The sequence below is a fragment of the Melospiza georgiana genome, chromosome 31, assembly GCF_028018845.1.
Source record: "Melospiza georgiana isolate bMelGeo1 chromosome 31, bMelGeo1.pri, whole genome shotgun sequence".
NCBI lineage: Eukaryota > Metazoa > Chordata > Aves > Passeriformes > Passerellidae > Melospiza > Melospiza georgiana.
The window spans coordinates 615667-628632 of NC_080460.1; the positions used below are offsets into that span (position 1 = coordinate 615667).

A 12966-nucleotide genomic window follows, 5' to 3' on the forward strand; every position below is an offset into this window, starting at 1 on the left:
TCCTTCTCTATGGCATGGGGTGGGACTGGATGGGATTCAAGGTTTTTAAGGATTTGGTGACAAAACTTCAGCTTCCCCGAGTCCCCTGTTCCAGCATCCTTTGTTGGATTATGTGGGGTCTTGCCCTGATCTTCCCTGGTGGAGAATCCCCATTTTAGGCAGGTAAATATCCCCCTAAGAGCCACTAAACCCCACTAAGGAATGTGTGAAACACCATTTCCTGCCATTTTTTTTTTGCCCAGGAAACGTGGTACTGGCACGGGGACGTCAGCGCCGACGACGTGGTGATGAGCGGGGTGAAGTGCTCGGGCACGGAGATGTCGCTGTCGCACTGCCGGCACGACGGGGCCCACGTGTCCTGCCCCAGGGGAGGGGGGCGCTTCGGGGCCGGCGTGTCCTGCTCCGAGAGTGAGTGACCCGGGGTGTGCCCACCGGGCCAGGGGATGTGCAGGGGGAACAGGGGAACTGGATATGCCAAAACAACACAGAGTTGTAACTCCCTGAACCTGAGAGGTTCTGGCTGGGGCTGCTCCATCCCTGGAAGTGTCCAAGGCGGCTTGGAGAGAGCTGGGATTGTGGGAGGTGTCCCTGCCCATGGTGGGGTGGGATGGGATGGGATCCATGGGGCAGGATGGGATGGGATGGGATCCATGAGATGGGATGGGATTCATGGGATGAGATCCATGGGATGGGATGGGATTCATGGGGCAGGATGGGAGGGGGTGGGATCCATGAGATGGGATGGGATTCATGGGATGGGATCCATGGGATGGGATTCATGGGGTGGGATGGGATGGGATGGGATGGGATCCATGGGGTGGGATGTGATTCATGGGGTGGGATGGGATTCATGGGATGGGATCCATGGGATGGGATGGAATCCATGGGGTGGGATGGGATTCATGGGATGGGATCCATGTGATGGGATCCATGGGATGAGATCCATGGGATGGGATGGGATCCATGGGATGGGATGGGATCTGTGGAATGGGATGGGATTCATGGGGCAGGATGGGATGGGATGGGATCCATGAGATGGGATGGGATTCATGGGATGGGATGGGATCCGTGGAATGGGATCCATGGGATGAGGTCCATGGGATGAGGTCCATGGGATGGAATGGGATGGGATGGGATCCATTGGATGAGATCCATGGGATCCATGGGATGGGATCCATGGGATGGGATCCATGGGATCCATGGGATGGAATGGGACAGGATGAGACGGGATGGGACAGCACAGCACGGCACAGCATGGCATTGCATGGCATGAGATTTAAGGTCAACTATTCCCATATCGTCAATGGTTCCACCCCAGGCTTTTCCTACTCAAACTCAAGAGTGGGATTCATTTGGATATTCAGGAGAAATTGTTCTTTTGGGGAGTGGTGAGGGAACTTCTGGCTGGCTGGGTGCTGCACTGGGCCCATGGGGACAAGTGCAGGCCTGCAGGAGCTCTGGTGGTGCTGGGATGGAGCTTCCCCCCATAACAGGGGCTGCTCCTCAGGTTTCCCTCTGTGGAGATGCTTTGAGGCGATGGTGAAGGAAAGGAGTCGGTTCTGATGGAGGGTTTGGATCCAGAGCTTTATTCTGGCCCACAGGCCTCTGAATGCAGCACCAGCTCCAGCAGAACTCCCTGAGCCCGTGGTTGCTGCTCCTTTGAACCCCAGGGAGAGGGGCAGGGAAGGGGCAGGGAGCCACCAGGCAGGGACAGGAGGGGAGGGACAAAGGGACAAAGGACACCTGGATGGCCCAATGCCTCCCAGGGGTAGAGGGCATCCTTTGGATCTGCCAATCCAGGATTGACAGACAGTGATTGTCAGGGGTCAGGGAAGGGAAGGGAGAGGTGACTGAAACACCTGGGAGGGAATCTTCAGGAGAGGGACCTGAGGTTCTGGGGTAAACCTTGAAATCACACCGCAACACTTTGGGGGTGATTTTATTTCATTTACCCCACCCATTGCTCACCGCAGCCGCCCCTGACCTGGTGCTGAACGCGGAGCTGGTGGAGCAGACGGCCTACCTGGAGGACAGGCCCATGTTCCTGCTGCAGTGTGCCCTGGAGGAGAACTGCCTGGCCAGCTCGGCCCACAACACCTCGCTGACCTCGGGCTACCGGCGCCTGCTGCGCTTCAGCTCCCAGATCCACAACAATGGCCAGTCCGACTTCAGGCCCAAGAACGGCCGCCACGCCTGGGTGTGGCACGACTGCCACCGGTGGGTGCCACACCCGGGGTCCCTGCCACCCCCTGGGGCTCCCTGCCACCCCCAGCCCCTCCTGCTGCCATGGGGAAGTCTTGTCCCAGCTTTGTTCCAGTTTTTTCCTGGTTTTGCCCCAGTTTTGTCACAGTTTTTTCCAGTTTTGTCCCGATTTTGTCACATTTTTGTCCTGGTTTTGTCCCAGTGTTGTCCCAGCTTTGTCCCGGTTTTTCCCAGCTTTGTCCCAGTTTTATCCCAGTTTCATCCGCGTTTTTCCCAGTTTCATCCCGGTTTTGTCCTGGTTTTGTCCCAATTTTGTCCCGATTTTATCCCAGTTTCGTCCCCGTTTTTCCCAGTTTCATCCCGGTTTTGTCCTGGTTTTGTCCCAGTTTTGTCCCGGTTTTATCCCAGTTTCATCCCGGTTTTGTCCCACTTTTTTCTCAGTTTCGTCCCAGCTTTGTCCTGGCTTTGTCCCAGTTTTGTCCCAGTTTTGTCCCAGGTTTGTCCCAGGTTTGTCCTGGCTTTGTCCTGTCCTGCTTACAAACCTTAACCTTAAACCTTAAACCTTAAAAACCTTAAACACCAGAGTGGTAAATCTTAAATCTTAGATTTCTTTATAATCTTCCCAAAGAGCTGAGATGTGCAGGTAGCACTGAAAAAGGGGAAACTTGGAGCAATTTTGGACACTTGGTGGAAGGGAGGTGGGATGGGAAAGGGTGAGGGAGAGGCCAGGAGCCATCTGTGCTCCAAACTGGAACCAGTTTAGATGGACAGGGATGAACTCAATCCCTCTTCAATCTTTCCAGTCTGTGAACAGCAGAGTGTAAACAGCCCAGGGAGTGACTCAGGCATAGCTCAGAATCTGAGTCAGAGAAGCTCAAACTCGCATCAAATTCATTGATTTGAGCCAAATCTGCCTCAAAACATCAGCCTGGCCTTGGCCTTGGGCCTCTGCTCTGCCTCCTGCCCTGGGAGCTCCTGTTTGGATGTGGAAGTAGAAGAAAAATGGGAAAGACCCCAAGCAGGGAGTGAAAAATGATTTCATTTTTCATTCTGGCAGATGGCAATTTCTGGATTGTTTTGGGTTTTTTTAGAGAGGGGAAACTCAAGAAAAATTTCCTCCCCTTCCCCCTTTGCTCATGCCCATCTGTAAATCCATGAGCAATGGTGGGGATTGGAAGTGTTCCAGCCTTGATTATTTTTACAGCTGGAAAGGAGTGGATTTATGCCCGTTTTTCTCCTTTTCTTTTTTTTTTTTTTTTTTTTTTTTAATCTTAAGCAACTGGTTCTGAGTTAGGCCCTGTCTGAGCCTTGCTTTGAGCTGAGCTTTGCAGCTGGGCCCTGCTGGGTCTCAGTGCAGGGTTCCAGGGCTGGCATGGGCATTCCCAAAGCTGGGATAGGCATTCCCAAAACTGGGACAGACATTCCCAAAGCTGGGATAGACATTCCCAAATTTGAGATAAGCATTCCCAAAGCTGGAATAGGCATTCCCAAAGCTGGGATTCACATTCCCAAACCTGGGATTCACATTCCCAAAGCTGGGATAGGCATTCCCAAATTTCAGGTAGGCCTTCCCAAAGCTGGGATAGGCATTCCCAGTGCTGGGACAGACATTCCCAAAGCTGGGACAGATATTCCCAAAGCTAGAACAGATATTCCCAAAGCTGTGACAGATATTCCCAAAGCTGGGATGCCCATTCCCAAAGTTGGGATGCCCATTCCCAAAGTTGGGATACCCATTCCCAAAGCTAGAACAGATATTCCCAAAGTTGGGATACCCATTCCCAAAGCTAGAACAGATATTCCCAAAGCTAGAACAGATATTCCCAAAGTTGGGATGCCCATTCCCAAAGCTGGGATAGACATTCCCAAAGTTGGGATGCCCATTCCCAAAGCTAGAACAGATGTTCCCAAAGTTGGGATGTCCATTCCCAAAGCTAGAACAGATATTCCCAAAGCTGGGATGCCCATTCCCAAAGCTAGAACAGATATTCCCAAAGCTGGGATGCCCATTCCCAAAGTTGGGATGCCCATTCCCAAAGCTGGGACAGACATTCCCAAAGCTGGGATGCCCATTCCCAAAGTTGGGACAGACATTCCCAAAGTTGGGATGCCCATTCCCAAAGCTAGAACAGATATTCCCAAAGTTGGGATGCCCATTCCCAAAGCTAGAACAGACATTCCCAAAGCTGGGATGCCCATTCCCAAAGCTGGGGCGGCACAGAGTGGTTTCAGGTCCCACTTCAATTGCCTCTCCCCGTTCCCTCATGCCCTGGATTTGCTCCCAGTTCCCAGGCTGGGCTCAAATCCAGGGTGTTGCCTCAGCATCACCCACACTGCTGTGCCCAGCCCTGACCTCGTGCAGCCCAGCTCGGCTAAAGCTCAGCTTAACTCTCTGCTGAGCCAGCAGTGGGGCTTAAAAACCCAATGTCACCCACACCCTGCTGGGTCTGGCTTTGCTAATCAGGGATCTAAACACGGACTCTGGGCTCTCTCCTGACCTGGAATGCTGGAATGTTCCCCAGGCTGGGCTGACACATCCCACTTTAAAACCAGGAAGCGTCTCCAGGGTGAAAACCCAGCTCTGAGCAGGGCGAAAGAAGCTGCTCCAGCTGTTGCTTTTTGCTGATAAATTCACATTCTGCTGCTTGAAAAGTTAATCAGTAAAAGCAGCCAGGCCTGGGCACAGCCAGCTCTGTGTGGAATATTCCTGGGAAATGATGGGGCTACTCCAAGGAATGATGTTTTTGGTGGATATTTTGCCCTTCCTGCCACTATAAAACATTGGGATCCCACAAAAGTTGGAGCAAGGGACCGAATAAATGTCCCAGGCCAGGTTGGACTGGGCTTGGAGCAACCTGGGATAGGGGGAGGTGTCTCTGCCATGGACAGGGATGGAAGAAAATGATCCTTAAATCCCTCCCTACCAAACCAGTCTGGGATTAAATGTAAATAAATCCCAGGAGGAAGCAGGAGGGGTGATGGAGCCACACAGGGTCATCCCCAGGGAACAATTCCTGGTTGGAGTTGTCCCACTCCTGCAGCTCCACTTGGCCTTTCAGCCCTGGTAATTACAGGGAAATTAATTAGAGGGGTAAATTAATGATCCCTTGGGAAAATTGTCCCTGTCTGTCCCCACAGGCACTACCACAGCATGGAGGTGTTCACCCACTACGACCTGCTGAACCTCAATGGCACCAAGGTGGCCGAGGGACACAAGGCCAGCTTCTGCCTGGAGGACACCGAGTGTGAGGCAGGTCTGTGCCAGGGTCCCCTGTCCCGGGAATTGTGTCCCCTTCCCGAGGAGGTGACAGCTCCTGAGGGGGGAACATGGCCTGGAGGAGCCAGGAACCAGCCCTGGATGGATGGATGGATGATGGATGGATCCATGGATGGATGGATGGATGGATGGATGGTGGATGGATGGATGGATGATGGATGGATGGATGGATGGATGGATGGATCCATGGATGATGGATGGATGGATGGATGGATGGATGGATGGATGGATGATGGATGGATGGATGGATGGATGGATGGATGGATGGATGGATGGATGGATGATGGATGGATCCATGGATGGATGGATGGATGATGGATGGATGGATGGATGGATCCATGGATGGATGGATCCATGGATGATGGATGGATGGATGGATGGATGGATGGATGATGGATGGATGGATGGATGGATGGATGATGGATGGATCCATGGATGGATGGATGGATGATGGATGGATCCATGGATGGATGGATGGATGGATGGTGGATGGATGGATGGATGGATGGATGGATGGATGGATGGATCCATGGATGGATCCATGGATGGATGGATCCATGGATGGATGGATGGATGATGGATGATGGATGGATGGATGGATGGATGGATGGATGGATGGATGATGGATGGATGGATGATGGATGGATGGATGGATGGATGGATGGATGGATGGATGGATGATGGATGGATGGATGGATGGATGATGGATGGATGATGGATGGATGATGGATGGATGATGGATGGATGGATGATGGATGGATGGATGGATGGATGGATGGATGGATGATGGATGGATGGATGGATGGATGGATGGATGGATGGATGGATGGATGGATGAGGGATGGATGGGTGATGGATGGATGGATGGATGGATGATGGATGGATGGATGGATGGATGGATGGATGGATGGATGGATGGATGAGGGATGGATGGGTGATGGATAGATGGATGGATGGATGATGGATGGATGGATGGATGGATGGATGGATGGATGGATGGATGGATGGATGAGGGATGGATGGGTGATGGATGGATGGATGATGGATGGATGGATGGATGGATGGATGGATGGATGGATGGATGGATGATGGATGGATGGATGGATGATGGATGGATGGATGGATGGATGGATGGATGGATGATGGATGGATGGATGGATGGATGGATGGATGGATGGATGATGGATGGATGGATGGATGGATGATGGATGGATGATGGATGGATGATGGATGGATGATGGATGGATGGATGATGGATGGATGGATGGATGGATGGATGGATGGATGGATGATGGATGGATGGATGGATGGATGGATGGATGGATGGATGGATGGATGAGGGATGGATGGGTGATGGATGGATGGATGGATGATGGATGGATGGATGGATGGATGGATGGATGGATGGATGGATGAGGGATGGATGGGTGATGGATGGATGGATGGATGGATGATGGATGGATGGATGGATGATGGATGGATGGATGATGGATGGATGGATGGATGGATGGATGGATGGATGGATGGATGGATGAGGATGGATGGATGGATGGATGGATGGATGGATGGATGGATGGAGGGATGGATGATGGATGGATGGATGGATGGATGGATGATGGATGGATCCATGGATGGATGGATGGATGATGGATGGATCCATGGATGGATGGATGGAGGGATGGATGATGGATGGATCCATGGATGTTGCATGAATGGATGATGCATGGATGGGAAACCCCGAGTCCCCCATTCTCTTTTCCACCCTCAGCTCCCTCCATCCCACCTCTGAGCTGCTCCACAACCCCAAATTGTGCATTTTCTGCTCCCCACCCAGTGAGGAACTCCAAAAGAAGCCTCCAGCTGCTGGAAGGCAGCCACTCCTTAAATCTCCCCCAAAACACCACCCCTGGAGTTCATCCCTGTCCATGGGGAACAAGCAGGGATTTTCTGGGAATTCCGCTGCGGATTTAACCCTTTTTGTTTAATTCTCCTCCCCCAGACGTGCAGAAGCAGTACGAGTGTGCCAACTTTGGGGAGCAGGGCATCACCGTGGGCTGCTGGGACGTTTATCGGCACGACATCGACTGCCAGTGGATCGACATCACCGATGTCCCCCCGGGGGATTACCTCTTCCAGGTGGGACAGACAGACCTGGGACACCCCCTCTGCTTTTTTCTAATCAACCAGATCCAGAATTCACCAAATTTGTTCATTTGACACCTCCAAATTCTGTTTATAAAGAGATTCTATTCCCAGATGCCTTAAAGATAAAGGATTATCCACCAGGATAATCAACACCTCTTCCAGGTGGGACAGACAGACCTGGGACACCCTCACTGCTTTTTTCTAATCAACCAGATCCAGAATTCACCAAATTCGTTCATTTGACACCTCCAAATTCTGTTTGTAAAGGGATTCTATTCCCAGATGCCTTAAACATAAAGGATTATCCACCAGGATAATCAATACCTCTTCCAGGTGGGACAGACGGACCTGGGACACGCCCACTGCTTTTTTCTAATCAACCAGATCCAGAATTCACCAAATTTGTTCATTTGACACCTCCAAATTCTGTTTATAAAGAGATTCTATTCCCAGATGCCTTAAAGATAAAGGATTATCCACCAGGATAATCAACACCTCTTCCAGGTGGGACAGACAGACCTGGGACACCCTCACTGCTTTTTTCTAATCAACCAGATCCAGAATTCACCAAATTCGTTCATTTGACACCTCCAAATTCTGTTTGTAAAGGGATTCTATTCCCAGATGCCTTAAACATAAAGGATTATCCACCAGGATAATCAACACCTCTTCCAGGTGGGACAGACAGACCTGGGACACCCCCACTGCTTTTATCTAATCAACCAGATCCAGAATTCACCAAATTTGCTCATTTGACACCTCCAAATTCTGTTTATAAAGGGATTCTATTCCCAGATGCCTTCAAAATAAAGGATTATCCAGAAGGATAATCAACACATGATCCCAAGGGAAAAATCAGGGCCCAGTTTGAAGATTAAAGTCTGTAAAAAATCCATGTCCAGCTAATCCTGGATAGGCCCAGCCCAGCTGATGTTGCTGACAGTGTTGTCACACCCCCAAAGCACAGCACCCCTCTTTGGAGCTGGTTGTCAGCAGCATTCCCTGAATTTTTGGGATTCCCAGGTGCTGGTTTTGGGGTTTTTGCAGGAATACTGGCCAGGCCCATGGGGGGAATTGTCCTGGTCCAAAACCAGCCAGTGGCGCTGGGAAGGAGGGAAAGGAGAGGAATTGTTTCTGTCTGGACTGTGTGAAATGGAAAGTGGGGGTTTGGGGGGACATTTTGGGGCACGGGGGAAGGGGTGGCTGTGGTGAGCTGGAGATGGAGCAGCTCTGCTGGGAGGAAAGGCTGAGGGAACTGGGAATGTTCCCCTGGAGAAGGGAAGGATCCAGGAGAGCTCAGCGCCCCTGGCAGGGCCTGAAGGGGCTCCAGGAGAGGGACTGGGGACAAGGGATGGAGGGACAGGACACAGGGAATGGCTTCAAACTGGGAAAAGTGAGATTGGGATGGGATATTGGGAAGGATCCCAGGGAGCTGTGGCTGCCCCTGGATCCCTGGAGGGTCCAAGATGAGTTTGGAGCACCCTGGGACAATGGGAGGTGTCCCATGGCAGGGGTGGCTCTGGATGGGTTTAAATCCCTTCCAACCCAAACCATTCCCTGATTTTTTTCACACCTGGGAGCTGAATTTGCACAGACAGGACATGGGAACTCTACACCTACCCACCAGGTGAGCGGTTTCTCACCTGGAAAAGGACCCAAAAATGCTGGAATTCTGCTAGGGAATGGCTTCCACTGTCAGAGGGCAGGGATGGATGGGATTTTGGGATGGAATTCTCAGAGGGCAGGGATGGGTGGGATTTTGGGATGGAATTCTCAGAGGGCAGGGATGGATGGGATTTGGGATGGAATTCTCAGAGGGCAGGGATGGATGGGATTTTGGGATGGAATTCTCAGAGGGCAGGGATGGGTGGGATTTTGGGATGGAATTCTCAGGGAGCTGTGGCTGCCCCTGGATCCCTGGCAGTGCCCAAGGCCAGGCTGGAGCCCCCTGGCACAGTGGGAGGTGTCCCTGCCATGGCAGGGGTGGCTCTGGATGGGATTTCAGGTCCCTTCCCACCCCAACCATCCCGGGATTCCCTGACTCAGCCTTTATTCCCTGACCTGCCTTTATTCTACTCCTTTCTCTCCCTTTACAAAACAAATAATCACATTTCCATTTTTTTTTTGCCTAAAAAAATGCCATAAAAACCAACTGATCCTGCCAAATCCCCCTTTAACAACCCCACCCCTGTCCCTGCACCCCTCCCAGGTGGTGATCAACCCCAACTACGAGGTGGCAGAGTCGGATTATTCCAACAACGTCATGAAATGCCGGAGCCGCTACGACGGGCAGCGCATCTGGATGTACAACTGCCACATAGGTGAGGGCTGGGATCCCCTGGAATGCTCCAAGGATTCCTCTCAGACCAGGAATTTCGTGTTTTACCCTCCATGAATAGCTCTGGTGCAATCCCAGCGTCCTGGGAAATTCCTTCTTCTCAAAATCCAATTATTTTGCCAAGTTGGGATCTCATGGGATCACAAATCTTCTCTTGGAAAGCAAACGAAGCAGTGGGAAAGAGAATTCCTGCTGGACCAGGAAGGAATTAAAATGTCCCTGGAATGTCAGGGAAATCTCTGTTTTCTTGGAAAAAATTTAAATTTTATCATTTAGTATTTTTCTTTTCAGTCCTGGAAATATCAAAGCCAAACTAATCTAAATTTGGATTATTCCATTGTCAAAACCATGGAAAATGGAATTAATTTGGGGGCTTTTCAGGACTGTTTTTACCACAAAAAATGAATTAACACAACTCCCTACCCAGCTCCAAAAAAAACCAGCTTTCAAAATTCCCTTCTTCAAGGAACGTTTTTCCTGGAAAAAAACAAAAAAAGTCCAGATTTTTCTCATTATTTTGTTGGGATTTCAGCAGAAAATTCTGGTCTTGTGTGTCACATTTCAGGCTGTGACCTAGTTCAGGAAAGTGAAGCCCATTCCAGCTGTTGTTTGGGCTCTGCAGCTGAGCTGGGAGATAGTTCTGGTTAAAAATAAAGGTTTTAACTTTCGCTTTGTCCTAATTTGAGAGAAATTAGGGTTCATTTCTGGTTCAGAGCAGAGCCCTCACACCCTCACAGGCCTTGTTGGGCCTCACTTTATTTTTTTAAGCACCAAACCAGTGAAATTTGGGTCATTCAGTCTTGCAAATCCTCATCCAGCTCTTCTGGGATCTCCTGGCTGTGCCAGTTAGGGCAAGATTTAATTAAAACTTCGTTTAATTAACCCCAAACCTTTGAGCCCTTCATTTCCAGGGCACTGGTTCCACCCAATCCTGATGTTCCCAAGTGCTTTTCCCTGTGCTCTCCTGGTGGTCCCAAGGGTTTTTTCCTCTCCCAGCGTTCCCAAGGGTTTTTCCCTCCTCACCCTGCACCTTCCCAATGTTCCCAAGTGGATTTCCCATGTTCTTTTGGTGTTCCCAAGGGTTTTCCCCACGTCCTCTCCATGTTCCCAAGGGTTTTTCCCTGTCTTGGTGATCCCAAGGGTTTTTCTCCATGCTCTCCCCATGTTCCCAAGTGTTTTTCCTGCGCTCTCCCAGGGATCCTGAGTGTTTTTTCCCCTGTTCCTGCTGACCCCGTGCTCTCCCGGTGTTCCCAAAGGTTTTTTTCCATGCTCTCCCCATTTTCCAAGGGTTTTTTCCTCTCCTGGTGTTCCTGAGTGGTTTTCCTGTGCTCTCAAAGGTTTTTCCTGTGCTCTCCCCATGTCCCCAAGGGTTTTTCCCTCTCCCAATATTCCCAAGTGTTTTTCCCATGTTCTCTTGATGTTCCCAAGGGTTTTCCCCTTTCCCAGTGATTCCAAGGGTTTTTTCCCATGTCCTCGCAGTGTTCCCAAGGGTTTTTCCTGTGCTCTCCCAATTTTCCAAGTGCTTTTCCCTCTCATGGTGTTCCCAAGTATTTTTTTTTCCTGCTCACCCTCTGCTTTCCTGGTGTTCCCAATCCCAAGTGTTTTCCCCATGCTCTCCCAGTGTTCCCAAGGGTTTTTCCCTCTCCTGGTGATCCCAAGGGTTATTGCCATGCTCCCCCCTGTTCCCAAGGGTTTGCCCAGTATTCCCAGCTGTTTGTTTTTCCCACCCTCTCCCAGTATTTCCAGGTGTTTTCCCCTCTCCCCTGGTGATCCCAGGTGTTTTTCCCACCCTCTCCCAGTATTCCCAGCTGTTTTTCCCTGCTCCTGCTGACCCTCTGCTCTCCTGGTGATCCCAAGGGTTTTCCCCATGTTCTCCCAGTATTCCCAGGTGTTTTTCCCCTCTCCCAGCGTTCCCAAGGGTTATTCCCATTCTCTCCCAGTGTTCCCAGGTGTTTTTCCCTCTCCTGGTGACCCCAAGGGTTTTCCCCATGTTCCCCCCTGTTCCCAATGGTTTTCCCAGTATTCCCAGCTGTTTTTCCCTGCTCCTGCTCACCTCTGGCTCTCTTGGTGATCCCAAGGGTTACTCCCACGTTCTCTCCATGTTCCCAAGGGTTCTTGCCATGCTCCCCTCTGTTCCCAAGGGTTTTCCCAGTATTCCCAGGGGTTTTCCCAGTATTTCCAGGCGTTTTTCCCTCTCCCCTGGTGATCCCAGGTGTTTTTCCCACCCTCTCCCAGTGTTTCCAAGAGTTATTCCCATCCTCTCCCAGTATTTCCAAGTGTGTTTTTCCCATCCTCTCCCAGTATTCCCAGCTGTTTTCCCCTCTCCTGCTCACCCCTGGCTCTCTTGGTGATCCCAAGGGTTACTCCCACGTTCTCTCCATGTTCCCAAGGGTTTTCCCAGTATTCCCAAGGGTTTTCCCACTATTCCCAGCTGTTTTTCCCTGCTCCTGCTGACCCCCCTGCTCTCCCCGTGGCCTCTCCAGGCGGTTCCTTCAGCGAGGAGACGGAGCAGAAGTTCGATCACTTCAGGGGACTCTCAAATAACGTCGTCTCTGCCCGGTAGGATCCCCCACCGACCACTCAGGGCAGCCAGGACTCCGCTCCAGCCCTTCCCAACCACTGCCCCTCTCCAGGAATCGGAGCCTCCACCAAACTCTGGATCCCACCCCAAGAAGCCTCTCCCTGCCCGGCTCGGGCGCTCCCAACATTCCAGCTCTCCTCAGCTCCAGCTCTTCACCATCCCAAAGGTTCCTCCCGCACTCTGCAGCGCTCGGGGTGGGTGCCAGCCACCCCGAAAGTGCCCTCACCCCTCACTCCCGAGGCGTCCTTTGGGAATTCTCAGCTCTTTTCCCGCTCCCCGTTTTGTGCTGCTGCTTCCCGCGCTCCTCCTCAGCACCGGCTCCGGCTCGGCAAGGAAACGGAAGGGAAAACTTAAAAGGAAAAAAAAAACCCCAAAAAAAACAACAAGGAAAAAAACGGGAAAAAAGGAGCAGCTTTGTGTGAG

The 12966-nt window shown here is 51.3% G+C and overlaps 1 protein-coding gene across 1 annotated transcript in view; it reads left to right on the forward strand.

Annotated features, from left to right (window-relative positions):
- LOXL2 (lysyl oxidase like 2) overlaps positions 1 to 12923 on the forward strand; it is a 64539-nt gene extending 51616 nt beyond the window's left edge. Inside the window, exons 8-13 of the mRNA XM_058042488.1 lie at positions 243 to 408; positions 1974 to 2217; positions 5341 to 5456; positions 7479 to 7615; positions 9834 to 9945; positions 12446 to 12923. Coding sequence (XP_057898471.1) covers positions 243 to 408; positions 1974 to 2217; positions 5341 to 5456; positions 7479 to 7615; positions 9834 to 9945; positions 12446 to 12525 — 855 coding nt within the window. The 3' untranslated portion in view covers positions 12526 to 12923. The remainder of the gene's footprint in view (positions 1 to 242; positions 409 to 1973; positions 2218 to 5340; positions 5457 to 7478; positions 7616 to 9833; positions 9946 to 12445) is intronic.
- Positions 12924 to 12966: the final 43 nt, after the last annotated feature.